Source organism: Typopeltis vanoorti, chromosome 16 (assembly GCF_054136105.1).
Source record: "Typopeltis vanoorti isolate ZY-2024b chromosome 16, IOZ_Tvanoo_1.0, whole genome shotgun sequence".
Classification (NCBI taxonomy): domain Eukaryota; kingdom Metazoa; phylum Arthropoda; class Arachnida; order Uropygi; family Thelyphonidae; genus Typopeltis; species Typopeltis vanoorti.
In genome coordinates, this window is record NC_143564.1 from 96,958,058 (window position 1) to 96,980,182 (window position 22,125).

Below are 22,125 nucleotides of genomic sequence, written 5' to 3' on the forward strand. Positions count from 1 at the left end.
ATAACTACATGGCTTTTAAAAAAGCAGGTGAGGAATTATTTTATTAAGCCTATCATAAGACCAGTGTATTAATATCAGTATTTGTATGAGGATTAAAATCATAAATTCATGTTGAGATAAGCTCACTAATCTATAGTGTCGTCATCAGTCATTCACGCTTATGGAACAGGACGGACTCAGTAAGAAAAGCATTAGGCAATATGTGCAGACAAAACTTTATTCAGTTTTGAATTCATCGTGCACAAAGGCATCATTTTCTAGAAAACGGAAGTTGCCTACAAGCACATTAAATTAAATCTATAATTATGAAAAAAAAAATTATTCTTCAAAACGAGTAGAAAGGCTTATGCGTTGGCAGTACATTTTAATTCATTTAACGGTATTGATTCAGAACACAGAATGATAAGAAAATAAATATTTATTAACTTATTAGCAGATATTTTGCTGGTATTATATCCAACATCTTCAGAGCACAACGGAAAGACAGCATAACGCAGCATGTGCTCAACATCAATCCCGACTAACAGCGTTCTGCCATGAACACACTGTGCAAAGGATACAATTTGTAGCATACCGGGAAGGGCAGTACATTGAATAATACAGCCCTTGGGTGATAATGGAAGTGAATAAAAATGTGTTATTTATGCTTGTGTCGCTTTTCTCCTTCTTATACATCTACTACACATCTTAAAAATTGCTACATACACATTCGGTACATCATAGAACGCTCCTGTTGGTGAATTTTGGAACGTTTTTTTTCCCTTCTTTCTTTCTCGGATATCGCTTCCTCATCACACGCAATGTATTCCAGCAAAGTTTCTCAACATATGGATCACTGGGTGGTGCTCCACAAGGTTTCACGTGCTATTAAACGTCAGTTCTCCCCTCAAAGTTTAATCGATTCCAATTATAACGATCTAATTTAAATGGTTTAAGTAAGTTTTAATGATGGCTTGCAATCAGCAGAATGAATTTCTGAAATGTGAACAGGTATCTCAGAGTGCACTTTCGAAGCCACTATAGTAAATATAACCATTGGAAAAAAAAAAAAAAAAAAATTCCGAATTCACCAATCATATTGAGAGCAGCAATAAATTACCTTTTTTTTAGTTTTATTTCTATCATAAGAATAAAAAAAAAAAAGGAAAAAAGAATGAAATTAGAAGATGGTATATTTCTAGAGTTCTTAGTTACTTCGAGAATTCCTTATATCCTATTGACTTTAATTACCGATTAGCTAATTGAAATATATTGGATCCATTAAAACATTTCCTGTTCATTCAGATGCATTAGTTAATAACTCAAAATTACTATAATATCCCTAATTCTGAACGAATTACAGTAATTCGTCAGAATCAGTAATATTCAAAATTTCTGGGTCTTCGCTTACCTTAGTTTCAAAATTACTAAACTATTGGAAGAAATAGTTATATTCATTAACTAAAAAAAAAGTAATCAAGTTCCTGTGTTACATACATACAAATAAAATAGTTTTCATTTCTTTATGCTTTTTTGCTTGTTTTTAATTTTCAGAAGGGATACTCCTGTTGCACAATGTGCGTAATTCGTTCAGAAATAACACATATTAATGAATCATTCTATTACAATTCTATTATTATAATATTATCCCGTTTTTGATTTGATTATTAGTACAGAGAACTACGAATTTCAAATATCTAATCGATAATGCTATTTTAATTAATTAATTTATTTTTACCTTCATGTATTTACAAGATTCATTTGCGAGAGACCACTACACCCAGTGAAATTTATATTATCTGCTAACCGTGTGTGTGTGTGTGTGTGTGTGTGTGTGTGTGTGTGTGTGTGTGTGTGTGTGTGTGTGTGTGTGTGAGAGAGAGAGAGAGAGAGAGAGAGGCATATTGTCAAATCAAAATCGGAGTAACATGTGATTAGGTAACATCGTAATAACATTACATGCATTTCCTGTATTCAAAAGAGGTTATTGGAATTATGGGAGAGAAAGGGAAACAGAAAGAAATATTCAAAACAGAGGTACTGATCATTCTTAAGCATTCAGTTAGTAAAGTTATTATAATATCTAAGAAAGATATTAGGTTTCGGAAAAGTAATTTTGGTAATAGCACTGTTTTGTGTATAAGCGCACCAGTACTCATTGTCTATCTGATTGGCCTTGGGTAGCTTTGACTATTCGTCGATGAATGTTTTACTATTTACTTTGTAATGCTTATAAATTTCGCGATGATAATATAAAGAACGACATGACATTTAAAACCTATTGAAATATACTGCTTATGGATGAAATACTTAACGTTATCATTATTTACAACGATTTAATACACCAAGTTGATATTTGTGCAGGATTAAGAAATAAAAGATATTCAATGTGCAGTCATGGTCGTGCAATATTTAATATAAATAAATAAAGGTGGGTGACGCTACATACGAATATTCTGAATTATGCTGTATTCAGACACGTCTATCGCTAGAGTAGCTTATGTGATTATCTATATTGTCCCTTTTATCTTATTAGTTTGTTGGGTTATATGAACAAGATTAAAAATAGTTTATAAAATAGTAACAGAATTTGACAAGTTTTTTCTGGTTAAATCCAGCAGCTTTCTTTGGATTAAGTTGTACTAAATCCCATGTCCAATAGACTATAAAAGGAATCTGAAAAACATACATATTCTAGTGTTTTCCATACTGCACTTTATTTATTACTATGTATAGTTTCGTTGTTGCTATTTGTAGCCTTTTTTTGGCTTCAGGTAAGAGTAAATATCCAATTTTATCTATGAGAGTTAAATATTATACTATTACAATAACTTCTTTCTGCATCATTATGCTTCCATTGATGAAAAGTGAATAAATCCTCTACGCCTTTTAGTCTTTTGGAAATTTGTGGGCAGCCGGTCTCCATCCTTGGTGATCACCGTTAGGATTCATGGCTACCGGCGATTTGTAGGCTTAGAGATGAAGAGAGTGCAAAAGACAACTACCGCCATCTCATATTTCTAACCCTAACTAGCATGCCTGTCTGAAATAATGAGAGTTACTGGGAAGTTTCGCAAGGCAGCAACTGGAATCAAATGAATAACAATTTTTCTTCCGGTTGTCTAGCTTTATGGAAGCTGTCTATTTCCAGCAACAACAGTTTGCTCCGAAAACAACTTTTAATGAATTAAATTAATTAAAACTTTAAATGAAATTAATATATAACTTTAAATTAATTACACTATTACAATCACTTTTTTCAGTATTATTGTTTTTTCACTGATTTTCATTTTCTAACAATTAAATTATTTTAAATTTCTGTTTGCGTTTAGTACTTTCCGGTTATCGTTCTTAATGAGAATATGATCTCGGTATTGCTGTAATGGGGGATGGGGAAATGTGCCGGCAAGCCGTTTCGGAACACTTTCTCAAGAAGGCATGGGAAAGTGAAACCTCGTTCAAAACGGAAATTAGGCTGCGGTATAACAAATACTATTAATTGCCGAAACATGGTGTTCAAAATAATAAACTTTTGCTACCTAGATAAATTATTATATAATATATAAATAAGTAAATTAACACCACGAGAGATTTCATCATTGTTTTTTATTCTTACCTAATCACCGATAATTGATCAAAGCATTTCAAAGTGGTTCTCTGTTTTTTGAGTGTTTTCCGGAAACCTTCACAAAAACGGTACTGATTTCGAATTATTAAAGAATGCCTACTTAATATAAATTGAAAAAATCGAATTTACCGAGAGATGTACAATCAGGGTCTATTATTCAGAAAAGATGACATTAAAGAATGCTCCTACTATAGGTAATAAATATTTAATGGGACTGTAGTTGGATGGATTGTCAAATAGCGTGTGTAGTAATTTCTTGCGATGTGTTGGCACTCCATGAAGGTGTAATGTAATAATTTTATTATTACTATTATTATTATTATTATTATTATTATTATTATTATTATTATTATTATTATTATGTGACACCTCCAGGCAGTCCAAAGACTCATCGAGGGAGAGTGTGCCAACAGCATCGAACGATTATTTCCCTTCCAACTACTAACTGCGCTCAAACTTGCTTAACTTTTTGCGTAAGCCATTAGTAGCAGAAGCTCTACCAAGGCTCATTATAACAGAATGGGCTACAGCACTTGATTTCAACCAGGCAAGCATCGCAACTGATCATCACTCGATGGTTAGTAAACTTTCATGTAAATCTAACAACTAGAAGTTGTTACGTTACTTGAAGAGAAGGATATCGGACTGCATCGCGTTCGGTGATGAAAGTTAACAGGTGGCACATAAGAAGGAAGTGGTAAAAAAAAAAAAGAAGGAAGTAAGCAACTTCGTGATCAATATAAAGTGCAGGTTAAGAAAGTGACAAATGTGGTAAGAAAGAAAAATTAGTACATGAAAGAAGACTGTTGCGCAAGTTAAAATTATTCTAAGAGTTTCAGTAGTTATTATGATCTAGTAAAAAAAGTGACTGCGGAAGCAGAGATCATTGATGCTAGAGATGGGGAACAATTAGAATAAACCAGATATATCAAAATTATTGGATTACTATTCTGTACGTGCATTTTATGCCAGTGGAAATACACAGGTGTCTAGTGCCAGGATGGAAGGAGAAGATAGTATGAAAGCTGAAGAAAGTGTCACTTTTTCAGTAAACTTGATATCCAGTGATAATAATAATAACATGATTTGACGTGTTGTTACCATTTATTTAAAGAGAATACTCTAATAAGAAAAGTGTTTTTTTTTAATTAATTGTTTTCATTGAAACCAACAAGAAAAGTCCTGGAGGGATAGAAAGCAGGGTGATACATAAAGATGATTCCAAAATAGATATATCTAATTACAGCCAATCTGTATTTTGGGAGCGAACAGTGGAGGTTCTGAAGAAGTTGGTAAGTAGAATATCAAATCTGATTGGGAAATGTTTCGCAAAGGCAACTTGAATTTTTTTTTATGGGAAGTCTTGCTTCAACAATTTACTGAAGAGTACTGAAGACAGACGAAGATCATGTCGTAATATTTCTTAAGTTCCTGATTTTGCAGAAGCCTTCGATAAAGTTTCTTAAATAAATTAGAGTTTAAATGGCTGGGGGGGGGATTAATAAGTGATTGCAAAAAAAATCTAAAATCTCAACCAAAAAAAAGTGGTTTGTGGCATTATCTCAATGCGTTGATTAAATCGCAGTTGGAGAGACCAGATATTGTCCAATGGGCTTCCACAGGCGATTATCCACGATGATTTCTGGAATCAAACGCTGACTATGAGGACTGATTAAGAGACTGTGGTTTGCAGTTTGTTAAATAGGTGGCTAGAGATAACGTGGTTTTGAGGCGAGATTTTTCAACTTCCATCATTCATGAAGAATAAGAATTCGATCAGCAAGAGAGTGAGGTGCAGATTTTCCTCTTGAAGAGATCAAGATGGTGAATGAGCAGAATATGTTGATAGAGGTAGTTGTGAATGTATCAGAGGATGAGTTTAAAAAGATGTTTGAAAGGGCATTGTGTGAGTTAGAGGGTTATTGATTGAAAACTGTTAGTATTAATTGATTATGAACATTACTTGCAAATAACTAAAGAGCGGATTGTGGAGGAGCCAATGTAATAACAATTGCATATTCAAAACACTGTGAACACGTTAACTTAAAAGCAATTTAAAGCATCAACTGTACTATCATATACTGTATATATATATATATATATATTACTTTTAAAAATAAGTACATTTATACAAGAATTTCTATTAGTTAAACCCGAAACTGCTGATAATTATTTAATTAACAGTTTCAAGGATACAAATAACCAATAACATTGCAATACTTATTTAGATACGCGTTTAACCAAAAAAAAAAAAAAACAATCAATTTAGTTTCCATCTTCCTTCGTGTGTAGTCACTAAGACTTTTCACATAGCTTTCTTTATAGGCTTAAACTTTTAAGCTCTTCATTTCATTTTGAAATTTGTGATGATTACATTTAATCTGAAATTACCCCGATAGGCTGCGAGCCGAATGACTTTTACTGAATGTGTGTGTGTGTGTGTGTGTGTGTGTGTGTGTGTGTGTGTGTGTGTGTGTGTGTGTGTGTGTGTGTGTGTGTGTGTGTGTGTGTGTGTGTGTGTGTGTGTGTGTTTTAAAGCCTGAGGGAGTGAAAAAATAAAACAGCTATGGAAAATGATATGCTGCAGTACTGATCAACATCTAAGAGATTCAGACTAAACCAAATTAAATCTTTAAAAAGTGCACTTGGTTCTATCTAATTATCTTGGACTAAAAGTTGCATATGTACTACTATTTTTTGAGTTGACGTCATAACCACACTTAAAGGGAGTTATTATTTTATCTTAAGAAAAGGAAGAGAACTAAATATCAGAGCTTTTTAAGTATACACGTTCGTTTTATTCACTCTTGTTTATTCTTCTTTTGTCACTTTTGGAGTGTATTCTTTTTTGTTACTTCTGTTCATGACGGTGACAGAAATATGTTCACTTTTGTTTAAAAAAAATGGACAGCTATAAAATTGTTGAAAATCACAGAGTACTATTAGACATGAAATACCACCATTTTCGATGGACACATTCCTATGATTATGCAGCAATTTTTCGTGCACTCACGGCTTGCCAACCTATTATTTTTTCATTAATTTGCATGAATCGTTTGTACTTTGAATCAGGTTTTAGAAAAGAATGGTTGCTATCAAGTATCGCAACGATTTTTAACAGTGCGTGCGTGTGTGTTTAAGTTTTATTTATGTATTTATTTCACTCCTCAATTAATGCTATAAACTACTATGAACATTTTAATTCTAGCTATTCCGAAAGATGCCTTGACTTCTCGAAAATCAGATCTTTCCATTCCTGGATGTGGCGAGAGTAAAATTAGTTATGATGGAGACAGAATCGTTGGAGGTCGTATTGCCCTGCTCGGCGAGATTCCCTGGCAGGTAACAAATATTTTTGATTTAAAAAAAAAAAGAAAAAAAGTGGACTTAAAGACCGGAGTTTCTTCAACTTTTTGCACGAATATAAGGAAGCGTTCTTATTTTTAATCAATATGTTTTATCAATCAAGACACTAAAATTAATTAATTAAATAAATAAAAACTAACACATATTCATTCTCCAAAGGGAATGAAACTCTTTCAGCCGTAACTTCTGGAAATCGATATGGCGTGCTCAGATGAGAAAGATTTTTGACCAGATATGCATTTTGAGTTATTTTATAAGTAGATAAAACTGCGCGAAAGAACTCAGAAATTCTTAGACTCATTTTAAAATCACGGGATATCTAATAAATAGTCAGTGTTTCTTAGGTGCGTTTGTTTATTAACTTGTGTTTGTTTATTATTTATTATTATATTCGAATTATAAATATAATACATTTCGAAGTAAGTTTCTGCTATTTTCACTTGGAAATATAAGTTACATAAATGTAAATTAATCAATCGGTATTTCTCTGTTTATTTTGCTAATTAAGAAATAAAAATCTCTAAGAAAAAAACAGAATGCAAGAAAATCTCCATAAATTCTGGCTATGGAAAAAAAAAACAGGATGAAAATATTTTCGACCGCAGAACTTACAGTATTACAGATAATAATGGGAATGTTAAGGCTTTCTGTTGTGCTCTCTCCTTAAAGCCTTGTCAATGGATAGGTCGAGTTCACTCCTTAGTGAAACGTGATGGATGGAAAAGACTGATCATTCCCTACGAAAAGTTAAAAATGAAGGAGCCCTGCTCATTCTTTTTTTTTTTTTTTTTCGGGGGGGGGGGAGGATTTGAGATCGAAAATTTGTAGTTTCGCAAACAGAAATTCAGTTGTAACTTAACTGAAGCAGCCGTCTTTGTTAAGTACGATTACAGAATATAAATTGGTAAAACATTTAAAAAATGGCTTTAAAAATTAACTGGTCAACATTTCTCTAATTCAGTGCATCTCGCAAAAAAAAAAAAAAGTATATCGAGAGATATACTATTTTACCAGATGTCAAGGGACACCATTGATCGGATAAATATGGATGCGACTATGAAATATTCAAATTTTTTGGCCTATAAAAGATTTAACTGTAACTAGACTGAGGGTTAAAAAATACGCAAACGTGGTTTTGAAACCAAACATCGAACTTCTTCACAAGTTTCTCGTGACCTCCAATAAGCAGGATAATTGTCATACACTAGGCAATGAAATTCATCTACTACCTAACCGACATCAGACATCTATGCCATAGTGGGATTTGAACTCACAGCCCGTTGGCTACTAAGCGGACTCTAATCACCTGGCCAACCGGGCGCTGCAAAATGAATGTTAGATGTCATGTAGGTAAAATATGCGCGCTATTTGGCAACGATTAAGTATTAGTATTCCAAAGTGAATAGTTATGCTACAAAAATGGAAGAGTACAAGTGAAAACTGGGTCTCATTTATAGTCCATGGAGGCATTCCACGATTCATGTAGTACTACGAACGAGGGTAAGAAAACTCTCATTTTTAAAACGTGCAAATATAAACAAAACGTCTTCGTTGTCACTTTTTACTTATATCAGCAGGCGTCTCGTGTCTTTTGATTTGAAAATGTAAATGTTACAATTATAGACAATTTTCCGAAATTATTCTAAACTATCATGCTTATAACAAGCTGACTGTTCTTTATAGGTCTCATTGCAACGTAGGACCTGGTATGGCGCTGCTCACATATGTGGAGCATCAGTATTGAATGAGAATTTGGTTATCACTGCTGCCCATTGTGTTGAAGGGTAAGAGTAAATATTCTGTATTAATTTCTTTTTTATATAAAATTATTCGTAAAAATATTCAGTCTTTAGTTATTAAATATGATTTGCAATAACTGGATAAATATTCATGTGTAAATGTATATGTATGTGTATTTATTTATAGGGATACCAGAAATGTGTATGATGTGGTTGTGGGTTTGCAGGACCAAGATCAGAATAGACAATATACCTCAAGACACCAGGTAGCTTTGAATTATTTCGACTGTTATCATACAATGCTGTCCCAAATTTAACCTTACGTTATAGCTTAGTTTTATGCTATTTCATCAATTTTTGCCATTCTATTTTTCTTCATTTGATACCCATCCTGGACTATTTTCCATGAACAACTTGTCCGAGTTCTTGAACGGAAAACCAGAGAATTCTTCGATGTCCATCAGAAATATCTATAGATTGCCTTTATCTATTATACTGAGGCTAGTTGAGATATGTTGCTAGTTTACCACTCAGCTTGCATGTTGAAATCTTATCTCTTACTACTTGCATGTTGTTATAGAAAATGTCTACATTGAAATAACCCAGAACTTCTAGTTCATGTAAGTTCTAGTTCACAACACAAAATATACGTAACGTATATTTTGTGTTGTGTCTGGCGAAGTTCATCCATCTTATGTATTAGTTTATTAAAAGGATGGCGAAAAAAAAAATGGACACATAACATATATCGTGTAACATATAAATATATATACATATACATACATACATATATATGCCAAGTTTTAACATAAGATGCCAAGAAATTATATTCTTAGTTTTAAATCATTTATCCAAGTGTAAGCAAACAAACAAACAACAACAACAACAACAAAAAGGTTTGTGCGTGAAGTAATATCACAGCTGGATTACTTGTGTACAGAGGCTAATAACTTCACTTCAATTGCCTTAGTATTCCATAATGCAAAGTACACCACACCTCCTTTCAGACATATATAATGCTATGCATTATGAGAAGGGCCACAACTCAGACCAGTTTCACTATATAAGTGAAGGGAAGTGTCCAAAAAACTCAGGCGATCCCCCCCCCCCATCCCATAGATCATTCTAAACTCAGCAAGTGCGAGAAACCCGAAGGATCGTTTTACTCAGACGTAGAGTTAACGTGTGGCGCGCAATTTAAAAAGTCGTGCAGCGCAAGAAAAAGCCCTCTTACTCTTAGGCTTGTGCTCTCTTACGCTCCGGGTCTCGTACGGTCTTGCCGTGGTGTGTGGAGCCTCCTCGTGGCATCCCCTCGTTCCCCGCGGATTCGAGATAATGACTGAGGAACTTTGCCGTAGATTTCCCGAAAGTTTACCAATCGGCGACCAGCCCAGCAGAAGATATTCACCAATGTTGAGCCAGTTCACCAGAGAATAACGTCTACTTATTTTCGGAGGCAGAAGTATGTGCAGATCGAACCCTTGAAGAATGCCTCAGAAAAAGCAGAAGGAATGTGGAGTCGAAAGTAAATGTCCTGACGAGATATGTGAGGTGGCCAATTAATTTCCCCAGCAATTGGTAACGTACAGTCTAGTTTTTTTTTTTTTTTTTATGTAAATGCGTACTAGAAGGATATCTGTAAATTTTAGGAAGGACTCTAGGAATTGTGTCTTTTAATGATGGAATAAGTTATGAGAATTTTGTGAGAGAAATTGTATGAGAACGCGTGAAGCTACATTAGTAATTCAGTTAACAAATGTTCTTTAATATTGATGAATAAGTGTGATCTTTCAAGTATAAATCATAAATGAAGTTCTTTGTCATACATGCTAAGATAGATATAGAGAATCTAAGAAATTAGTGCTCATTCCTTAGCAATTGCAGATTATTTAATCAGAGAGTATTCATAAATGTGTACTATGTATCAATTGAATTAAATGTTTTGTTCTTTTTGTTTAACTTTTGACTTGCCTGATTTTCTTCTCTTTGCACTTACTCATAAAATACGGACCACAGCGGGAGATTAATTTATGGTGAGGCTACGACTGCAAACGTAACCTATAGTAATATAAGATTGTAAGCTAAAATGTTTCTGGTTCCTTGATTCTACATTCTTTGTTAATCTAGGATTCGGGGTGGCACAGTGAAAAATAAATTTTCCCTGAATCCAAAAAAGGAATTAGAACCAGTGTAGAGACAAGGGAGTTGGCATTGACCATTAGTATTCCCTTTGTCCCCCAAACCACTAGCATCATTCTTATAGTTAAAGATCGGCCCAGTGAGAATGTTGATACTTATAGGATAAATTAAGTGGTAGAGATAAGTACAATAAGTATAATTAAGAGAGTAGATAATAAAAGATAATAAGAAATATACAACGAGATCAAAAATTTTACGACAGCATCAAATATTTCAGATAAATGCATAATAAGACAATATCGTTTTACCACGTTCCATAAAAATGGAGGCGTTGTTAGGAATAACGCAGAGAGAAAACTTGGTTACAAGTTTAATAGAAAATTGGGTCTCATAGTGAAGACATTGCTACATCTTACAGATAAAATGCCTGTCTTTTTTTTCAAAGCAAGTTGGCAAGGCACTTTTAACTAACTTTTTGAAGATCATAGGCATCCAATCTTCACATAGCCAGGACTAGAGCTGGCCCAAGGCTCTGAATTATTTATGAGCATTAAAGGAGAGAGAGAGAGAGAGAGAGAGTACCACTGACAACTGTCGCCATCTCCTGGTCACTAACTACATATTTTTTTGTCTAAAAGGGGTTTGAGTTTCACGGGGGGTTTTCTTTTGTTGTGGGGATTAAAACCCTACCTGCCTGTTTCAAAATGAAATAGAACCTAGAAAAGCTCCATTAGTTACTTACAGGTTAAGATGTCAAATTAGTTTCCCTTTCTTGCTGGTATTTAAAAGAAACACATTAAGTATTTCGGATAAATAAATGATATGAAGAACGAATATGAAATAGTATCAAATAATATATCTGTTTTAATTATATATGTAATTTTAAGTATTTTATTTGTTTATTTATTTGAGTTTATTTGTTCCGCATTTTCAAATCAATCAATTTTATTGTTATCGATATTTATGATTTAGGTATCCAACGTCATAGTCCATCCTTCGTATCAAGCTTATACTTTTGAAAATGATATCGCTATTTTGAAATTAACTACTCCAATTAAGATTGGAGAAACTAATGGATACGTGAACGGTGTTTGCCTTCCCAAAAAGCTACAAAACTTTAGTGGAACTGCTACGGTATCCGGATGGGGATCAACTTCAGAAGGTTTTTAATTTGATAATTAAATTTTAATTTAATAATAATGTACATTTTTAGAAAACAAAATTTCCTTATATTTCTAAAACTTATTTAGTTTTGTTATTGATTTAATTAAATTAAATTATATCCTTCTGAAAGGAGATTGCTGCTCCTTTCAGATATATAACATAAGGCACATTATGTTTATGTGCCTTATGTTAGATATACTATATAGTGTTAATGATGAGCCTGGTGCATTATTAACACTAGCTTCATATATTACGTTAAGTTTATACTTCTGTCATATACTCTTTTAAACTGCATCTAAAAATGGATGTCTTCGGTTTTTCATTAAATGCTAATTTGAGATAGACGATATTGGATTGAAACCTTACTATAATAGCAGTAGTTCAGCAATTCGATTGTCATAAGGAACATAGACGCATAACAGATGTGTTCCGTATGGCAACTCGTCTTCCTTCTATGGCAAAAAAAATTTAGCTATCAGGGAAATAATCTTCTTGTCTAAGACTGTTACTTAGCTTTTTTTAAAAAAATAGAAATTTGTATTTAATTTGTAATTAATTATAAAAAAATAATTTGTAAACTTATAGCACACCTATCAACATGAGTGTGTCAAACGTCAGGTAACTAGTCAACTCTGTCTAGAACCAAACACGGTACTATTTCCAAGTCACTTCAGGCTTCTATCAAATGCTGGTGGTCAATCGATGAAAATCATAACACAAATTGAAACTAGACCTATAGGTAGTTAAAGCAGATAGGTTATCCACTCGCCAACTGGACCTTATTTGAACGGTCATAATTGTAAATAATGTCACAGGCAAGATTTCAACTCAAGGCTCTTGTATGCAAATTGCCTATAGAAAAAAGACTTAGTTAAGGAAGTGAATCTTCTTTTACTGAACTTGTTGTTAAGTTATGCATTTCATAATCTTTCTGTATACCTTGAAAGCTCATAATAACATATATCCTGTATTCTTATATTGTTTTACTTGTTGCATGCCGTATTAATAAGGAATGCTCCAGAAATCGATTGATAAATACACCTTAGAATAACCAGTTAGAAAGAATATTAATTGTTTAAGCTGACTGACACGATTGTCATAAGCAAAAGAGAGTGCTAATTCCGTATAAGCGCACGTGACAATCAAATAAAACAACTGTACGATTGGAGGAAACGGTAGAACAAGCTTGACGGAGAGAGAGAATAGATATTGAATATCGAAAAACATACAACAAGCACAGCACAAACCGAAATTCACACAGCTCAGTAATGTGCATGAAGAACACGTAATAATAATAAAAAAAAAAATAATTATCACGTTTACAAACAACAACATTCATTTACATCACGGAATAATATGCACTATTGAAGTCCCTATTCATGATGATCCTCACCAGAAAATGATACAACTTACAGCAAAACTGTATATTGTGATAATCGAAGTCCTTGAGATAATCTGTTACACGTTTGAATGCATATGCATAAAGTGTAAGACAAATCAGTTAAGGTAAAAAAAAAAAAATGGACTCTCTTTGTCTCCAATCATCAAAACAATCGCTGCATCTTATTACTGCCAAAGGGAAAAAAAAAACAAAAAAAAACAGGAATGTACATAGTACTGATGGTAATGGTGGTCGGCGGTAGATGGCGTTGCGGTCAGTTGATGGATTGAGTAGTGGAGACAGAGTTGTAGAGCAGGTGCCCTCCCTCGATGAGTCCTTGGACTCCCTGGAGGTGTCAAATAATAACAATAATAATAGATCATTGCCTTCTATAACAACCAAACACACAACGGAAGAGACCAAAAAGTAGTTTTATTAGTGTAACTGAATAGTTGGGCAGAATAATTCATACTGTTCCAAATTGTGTTCCAGATGTCTCAAAAAGCATCATGGAATGATTCAGTGTACCAATGTTATTGAACGATCTGACGCATATTGGTATTTGCTAGACCCAGATTTCTTTTCAGAACGTTTAATCTCCGTTAATTCTCGGCTGGAATGAATCTCAACAGGGATGGATATTTAAAAAAATAAATAAATAAAATCACTAACTCTTTTTTTGTTCCCCAAAGGGAATAGGCAGAATCTTTAAGCCTAAATTCTTTGGGCTGTAACTTACAGATTTTTACTGTAATATTTTCATGTAGTACTATCATATGTTCTGTATACCTTTGAGGGTACATATCAGAAATTTGATGTAATGGTGGTGATAAATATTTTGGAAATCGGCTGGCAACTGATATCCACTAAGTTATTAAGAATACCGAGTTCAGGGCTATCAATGATTTGCAAGATCTACGGGAGAGATTCATGGAATGTTGAATCAGGGACAGATCGGAATGGAGAGTGTAGGTTCGTGGAGTCGCCAGGAGTCGGAAACGACTCGATGGACCATAATACACAACACGGGAAAGATTAAAATACAAGTGCGACCCTTCTCGTGATCTTAAACCCCAATACTCGTAGTTGTTTGAAACTGTGAGTAGCAACCACCGTCAATCTATTGTTGGATGAAGGCTTTTCCAAGATTACTCCAAAACTGCCTGACTATCGCTTTCCTTCCCCATGTCACTCCTTCAAATCTGATAATATAATGAATCCACCGCGATTTGGGTTGGCGCCGTGGTCGTTTTTCCTCTCGTGGAATCCAATCCAGTACCTCATTTGTCCATTGTTTATCTTGTCTTCGTGCAATATGTCCAGTCCATTGCTATTTCAGATGTTTCACTCCTCCTATGATGTCAAAGACTTTGGTTCTATTTCTTATCTACGTATTCCTTTTGTGACCCAGTCTTGTGATACCAGTCATACTTATTTTCATAATAAATTGTGTTGTTCTTAGTTTTTGAATTTCCTTTGCATTTAGTGTTTATGTTTCAGAGCCATATGCCAATATAGGAAGAATACATCGAAGAGAACTCTTCTTTCCAGGCATAGTGGTAATTGGCTTTTGAATATTGACTGTAATTTTCCAAATACTTTCCATCCAAGCATCTTGATTCTTTTAATTTCTTCCATGTGTGTGTGTGTGTGTGTGTGTGTGTGTGTGTGTGTGTGTGTGTGTGTGTGTGTGTGTGTGTGTGTGTGTGTGTGTGTGTGTGTGTGTGTGTGTGTGTGTGTGTTTTCATAGAGATATTTAAATATATAATAAAAAAGTTTTTGAAAAAAAATTCTGCAATGCTATACTGAATATAAAATAACGGCAGTATTCTTTATTTAAACTTGTGTTTAACAAAACTTTAGGTGGTAGACTATCAGGCAGTCTTCAGGTTGTAGATGTTCCTCTATTAACAAATGATGAATGTAAGAAAGCCTATGGCTCTGAAATCACCGATTCCATGATTTGTGCTGGTTATGAAGAAGGTGGAAAGGACTCCTGTCAGGTATTATAAGCTTTGGAAAATATATGATATAAATGGCATTGATGAAAAACCATAAGAATACTTATTTGATTTGAGCATGCAGTAATTGCATTCTGCATTTGACCAATCAAATCCCTTCCAATTTTAGATTACATAATGGATAAAGATTATCTCTGATAACTAACCATTCAATCATTTTCGTTATGAATACATTTATATATTATAAGTGAACATGGAATTACAAACATTATTTATTTTTTTAGGTCATGATCAATTTCACTGTAATTATATTCTCTTACTTCTTGAGATTACGCCTATGCAAATCAACCTGCTCTTTAGCAAATCTAAATTTTCTATAAGAAGTTATATTCAACGGATTGCTTTAATTTTATATCCATAGCTTTCATACTAATTGCTCTAATGTTATTAAAATATTATTATAATGAGAAACTTAAATATCCCAGACAGGATGGAAGAGAGTTTCAACCAGAAGGTTAATGAAACTTGAATTTTTTAGCCTGCAGCAGAAATAAAAAAATAGGCAGGTTAATTAACAATAAGAATTTGTTGTAGCATTAGGGCGATTAATCCTATGTGCATAATCATTTGTTGTCTGTTAATAGCTTATGTTCAAGACTAGTCTGTTTATCTTGCGAAATGAAAATCCCGAGTTTCCCAGAGGAAAAACCCCTTTCGCTTCCGTATGACACTGATTAACCCATCCTCGGTTAAAAAAAGCCCTTGTAAAGGATCTTTGTATCCTAGACAGAATTTTAAGTCCAGATCTTTCGAAACCAAAGGACATTGTAGGTTTCGCTGAGCTACTGAGGTTCATAACACGACTTAAATCTGAAAAGTTTTTTCACTTTGGTTACATAGTAAATTATACTTGCCAAAAATTATATTTTTGTTTATTCCTTTATCCAGGTGCTAACAAATAAAAGTTTGCGCATGATGTAAGGATACGTCACTAGCAAGCTTTGTTTGCTCGTGTTTATTCGAGCTTACACTTGGATAAAGGATTAAAAAAGAATATTTCTTATCTGGTATAAGAGATCCAAATCTTTTACTACAACTGGGCTTACAACATAAAAATAACCCAGATTTGGTCCCAACTGTCAAATGGAAAAAACTAACAACCGCTCTACACGAATCTGTTAGCCCATTTCCAACCGTCGACTCGAAGGAAAAAATCATTGACTTAATTATGAGCTAGAAAAGCAGATAGCAACTGCATTAACAGCTGTCACGGCGGATGAGCTGCGCACAAACTCTGACCAACTTCCGGATGGGATCAAAAACAGAACCCGGCCCTAATAGAAAACTGACAAGCGCTCAATCGGGCTACAAAGGAAGTTCAATATACACTTAAAAACTATCGAAATCAACAGTGGGAGACAAAACTTCAGTCCTTAAACACAGAGAACCAGACGCTTTGGAAATGATAAAGGCTCCACGCATAGACCTTAAATCTTTCCATCAATCCACGAGGAACGTGGCCGCAAAGGCTAGAGAAGCAGTGTAATCCAAACTACATCCATGCGGATCTAGACTTCATCAGTAAAGTACACCTGACACTGTTATACGCTAACACGCACGGAATACATAACCCTCATCCAACTGACATCACCTACTGAGGTAAGTAAAATCATCACCAAATTTAGGAATAGGAAGGCACCAAGCCCAGATAGGATTTCTAAAAAAATCATCAAATGCCTGCCACATAAAGCCATAATGCACATTGTTGCTATTATTAATGCAATATTAAGACACCACTACTTCCTGCACGATGGAAAATAGCAGATGTGCTCTTAATCCCCAAACAGGAAAAGCAGCACTCATTTTCCTGAAACTATCACCCATCAGGGAAAAAAATAGCTGAAAGGATAACACTAATTAAACTGCAGAAAGTCACTAATGAAGTAATTCTCATCCCCGATATGCAGTTTGGATTCTGGGAGAACCACTCCACAGAACAACAAATTCTTAGAGTCGTGTAGAATATCAGCGTAGGGTTCAACTGGAAGCAGAACACAGGGGAAATATTCCTGGGCATTGCCAAAGCATTCGACACAATATGGTAGAATGGGCTTCTTTTCAAACTCCTGCAGGATAGATTCCCACTTGGACTGGTGTTTAACCAAGTTCGCAAACTCCGAGTGAAGCTACAGTGAATTAGATTGTCTGAATGCAACATCACTCAGGGCTCTCGCCTATCATCTTTGTTCTTTACTACTTATGTGACTGACATCCCAAGTGGAATTGTCGCCACAATGGCCCTTTACGCAGGTGACACTGCAAATAAAGGCCACTCATTGCTACCTTGATTGGCAACTGCAAAACGCACTCTCAATACTAGAACAATGGGTTCAAAAAAAAAAGGCGAATTGATGTTAATGCAGACCACAGCACTACAGTGCTGTTCACAAGAAGACGAGCGTCCCTGGAGGGAGAAGTTGTTATGTCATGGCTATACAACATCATGTTATGTTGTACATCTTGGCAACCAGTAGCCAAATAATTAGAGGTACAACTAGGCTTCGCTTTACAACTGAGGTCGATCATGTCTGCTCAAAAGCAAATAGAGCAATGGAGCAGCTATATCCGTTACTTAATTGTCGTAGCCTGCTAAACAGCTGTTGCTATACAAGATGCTGATCAGGCCAATCCTAATGTATGGCTCACGCTCGTTGAGTCACACAGCGGATTCAAATGGTAGTTAACTACAGACAATTCAAAACATATCTTTACAAATAGTATTTAACACACCATGGTTCGCAAGAAACAGAAAGGTTCACCGAGAAGCCGATATCCGTGAGATCAAAACTTCCATAACCGAAAAGCAGCAAAATTCTTTGCGAATGTTGCTACCCACCCTAACCCACTAAGCGACTACATTGAGCATGACCCTGCAAAACACACATGTCCTGAAACCATACGGAACAGGTAAGTTTTTAAAACCCACTGCCAGAAGTCCTAAATGGGCGAGTCAAAGGCTCAATAATATTCCAGGCCCGTTATGGTCTGCCCCCTAGCCGCAGACTAAACAAATAGTTTGTTTTTTTAGGGGAAAAAGAAAAAAATCACTGGTACTCAATAGATCACATTGAGCGAACCAAGTGCTCAGTAACATTCCTTAATACAGAAAATCGTGGCAAATTCTAGAAAAGGATAAAGGACTACATGTCGAATCAGTCCATCGTGCCAAAACAGTTAACAGACCTAAATCTCGAACGTGAAACTAACAACCTAATTCATTCTCAAAATGTTTATTTGCTCGTATTGTTCATCATTCTGACAGCTTAACAAAGTTTGGGTGTGTGTGTGTGTGTGTATGTGTATGTTATTTTTTTTTTCGTCCTAGATACTAAATTGCAACATACTCACATAGTTAATTTATTGCACCTTTGGGGATTTTTACATGTTGACTGCCAATATTCTGCTTTAATCCTGTGTTGCCGTCTTCAGATGCCGCAGAATCTAATAGCAATTCAAGCTGAAATTATCACATGTGCACTCCAAAGCTAGCTTTGACAATTAATAGGTATTCTATGGTGGGCTTGACAAGTACATGAATATAATTGTCCAGTGAAGTCCAATTTATTTATTGTATGGTCATATGTTATAATTTAATCTATTATATCACTTTATTGCAGGATTTAATCTTGGGTGTGTCTGTGGGGGGGCAAGTTGAGTAGACGATTTGAGAATACACACTACGCATCGCTCGCATACCACCTATGATTGAGCATCTGCAATGATCGCCCATGCATGATATCCGTGATCTCCTCTGGCCGGCTCGGGCAAACGAAGTAGTGCTCAGTCCGCCCGAGCTACTTCGTTCGTCTTGCGTTCACACAGCGGCCGTGATTCCCGAGAGCTATAAGGTATTGCAGCGAACTATATCAAAATCAACTAAATAATACTGCAACAGAAGTAATCAAAGAACTAAAAGCAATCTCATCACCAGCAGAGATCTTTGAAAATGACATCTTGGAAGAGGAGGTGAATAAGACTATAAAACAAATATGGAGATCAGGGTATGCCCCCGAAGAGTGGAAAAAATCGGTCTTGGTTGTTCTTCATAAGAAATGCAGTGCTTTAGAATGCACTAATTACAGAAATATTGCATTAATGATTCATCTTGGCAAAGTGCCGATAAAAATACTAACAGAGCGCCTGAAGGGCCATATAGAGGCACATCTTCCGGATGAGCAAGCCGGATTTCGACAAGATCGAAGTACAGTGCAACAAATACTCGCACTAAGACTAATAGCAGAGAAAGCTCGAAGAAGGAACAAAAAGATATATTGCTGTTTCGTGGACCTCCAAAAAGCATTTGATAATATTGACCAAAATATAACATGGGCTGTCTTGGAATCCTATGGTGTGAACAATAAATTGATCCGCCTGCTGAAAGATATAAACAGCCAAGCACAAGCAAAAATCAGAATAGCAGGTGAGACTGGAGATTGGTTTGCCACTAGTTAAGGCACATGGCAAGGAGAGCCAATATCACCAATCGTCTTCATCACACATCTGGGAAGAACACTAGATAAGATTAAAGAAGAAGGTGAAGGCATTTCAATAAATGACATGAGAATAAACTACCTCTGCTTTGCAGATGACATCGTCGTGATTGAAGAAGACGTAGCAAGGCTGGAACAGATATTGCAAACACTATACACAGAAGGAAAAAAGTTATGAACTAATTGTCAACTTTGAAAAAACTAAAACAATGATATTCGGACAACAGGAGTCACTGGAAAATGTGAAACACTTCACATGTCTTGGATGCCACATGACGCATAACTTGGCCCCCAAGAAAGAGATAAAAATTTGAATAGCCAGAGCAACAACTATTTTGAAAGCCATGGACAAAATATGGAAGAGCCGAGCTATAAAGATGCAAACTAAACTGCGCATTGTAGAAACCTGTATCTTCAGCAGCATGCTCTATGGATGCGAGGCCTGGGTACTCCTGAGAGAATCTGAAAGGAGGATATCGGCATTTGAGAGGAAGTACTATAGAAAGATCTTGAGAATAAGCTGGATACAGAAAGTGAACAATGAGGAAATTTACAGACGAATACAACCAAAAGAAAACCTGATCCAGAAAAGAATCAAAAGGAAACTACGTCTATTTGGCCATATATGTAGAATGAATGATGAGAGAAAATTAAAAACGTTGCTGTTTGGAATGACTGAAGGAAAGAACAAAAGAGGAAGACCAAACAGAGAATGGGGCGATGACATCGTCAAATGGTGTGGAAACTCTATACACAAATTGAGTCATTTTGCACAAAACAGAATTCAATGGAAGAATCATATCAAGTGGCAGCAGACACCTACGGGCATTGGACCCATGGTTGTTGTTGATGATGATGATAAGGTATTCCCACCTTATGTGACCGCTAATTCACAAGTAGTATAGAAATAGAAGACATGACACAACATAAATTTAAAAAAAAAATGAATTTTAATTAGGAAAATATTTTTGGAAATTTTTCTGGTGTTTTTTCATTTTTCTTTGGGGGTTCCAGGACCCTTTGGCCTACCCCTTTCTGGGTGCACCATTGTTTTATTGTATGGTTAAGTGTACTTTAAGTAATAGACTTTTGGCCACATCTCTTTTTTTCACATAAAAACTTGGTAACTGCATTTACGAACAGCCGATAAATATTCCTTTGAAAGCTGTAATGGAATACACTTTTTTTTGGACATGTTATTTATTTGCTTTATATTATAAACCTGATATATCTTATCGATAGCTATGTTGTGGCTTATGGTGTACTGAAAATAATAAAATTGTTAAATACAAAGACATATGATTAAACTCATCGACTGCTTTTTTCCCTTTAGGGTGATTCTGGTGGGCCACTAATTCAACGAGTCAATGGTAAAGCTTTTCTTGTAGGTGTTGTCTCTTGGGGTTATGGATGCGCACGTGCAGAGTCTCCAGGAGTATATACTAGAGTTTCTCATTTTATTGATTGGCTTGAAAATAATGTTTTCTGAATTATGTCATTCCTGTGCAGTATGAAAAATGTTCGTGCTTTTTTAAGTTTGTAATAATAAACCCAGAGATTGTACATGTGATCCACACTGCGTCCTCCTCTTCTTCTTTGTACACATGAATTACTTTAATTTGAACTGAATATTGCCTACCTTATCTCATTATAGTGTGTTAGACACCTTCCATAGTACAGTGGTATCACTAATGCTATTTAGCTGGAAAATACATTGAATATGCGCGAGAAGTTTATAGAGAACTTATCTTGTTTCAAAATAGTTATTAGAACTAGTGATACACGCGCTTTCAAGATAGCTCCTTTTTCTCAAGTTTTGAAGGTTTTTTTTTTTTTTTGACACTTAACATAAAAGTGTTTTTTCCATTAAGCTGAAGATAGTGATGTATAAATAATCAAAAATAAGGCGTTGCAAGAGTTCAAAGTCTAGAAACAGATCGTAGTTAAACAACTATAGAAAAACAAAATCACCAATTTGTAATAATTCACAAGGAAAGGAAAGTCCGAGAAGTTAGTTAAACCATAAATTTGACTATAAAGGTTTCCAAGTGGAAAGTAACTCGTAGGAAGTGGATGTCAAGGGAATTACTACAGAAGCAACTAAGGCTATGAGACCAGAGCATGCAGAAACTATGGAAGAAATCTGTAATTTCTTTGTTTAAGAATTTCTGAAGCTATCTGCAACATAAATCTAATTTTAAAACATCCACGAATGGAA

At 34.9% G+C, this 22,125-nt stretch overlaps 1 protein-coding gene across 1 annotated transcript; it reads left to right on the plus strand.

The window, feature by feature from the left end:
- Positions 1-2,597: 2,597 nt before the first annotated feature.
- LOC150098206 (trypsin-1-like) lies at positions 2,598-21,477 on the plus strand. The gene is made up of 7 exons (XM_090406486.1): positions 2,598-2,753; positions 6,816-6,949; positions 8,657-8,757; positions 8,900-8,978; positions 11,824-12,013; positions 15,260-15,399; positions 21,241-21,477. Exons 1-7 carry the CDS (start codon positions 2,708-2,710, stop codon positions 21,394-21,396), a joined length of 846 nt encoding a protein of 281 aa, XP_090262612.1. The 5' UTR covers positions 2,598-2,707; the 3' UTR covers positions 21,397-21,477.
- Positions 21,478-22,125: the final 648 nt, after the last annotated feature.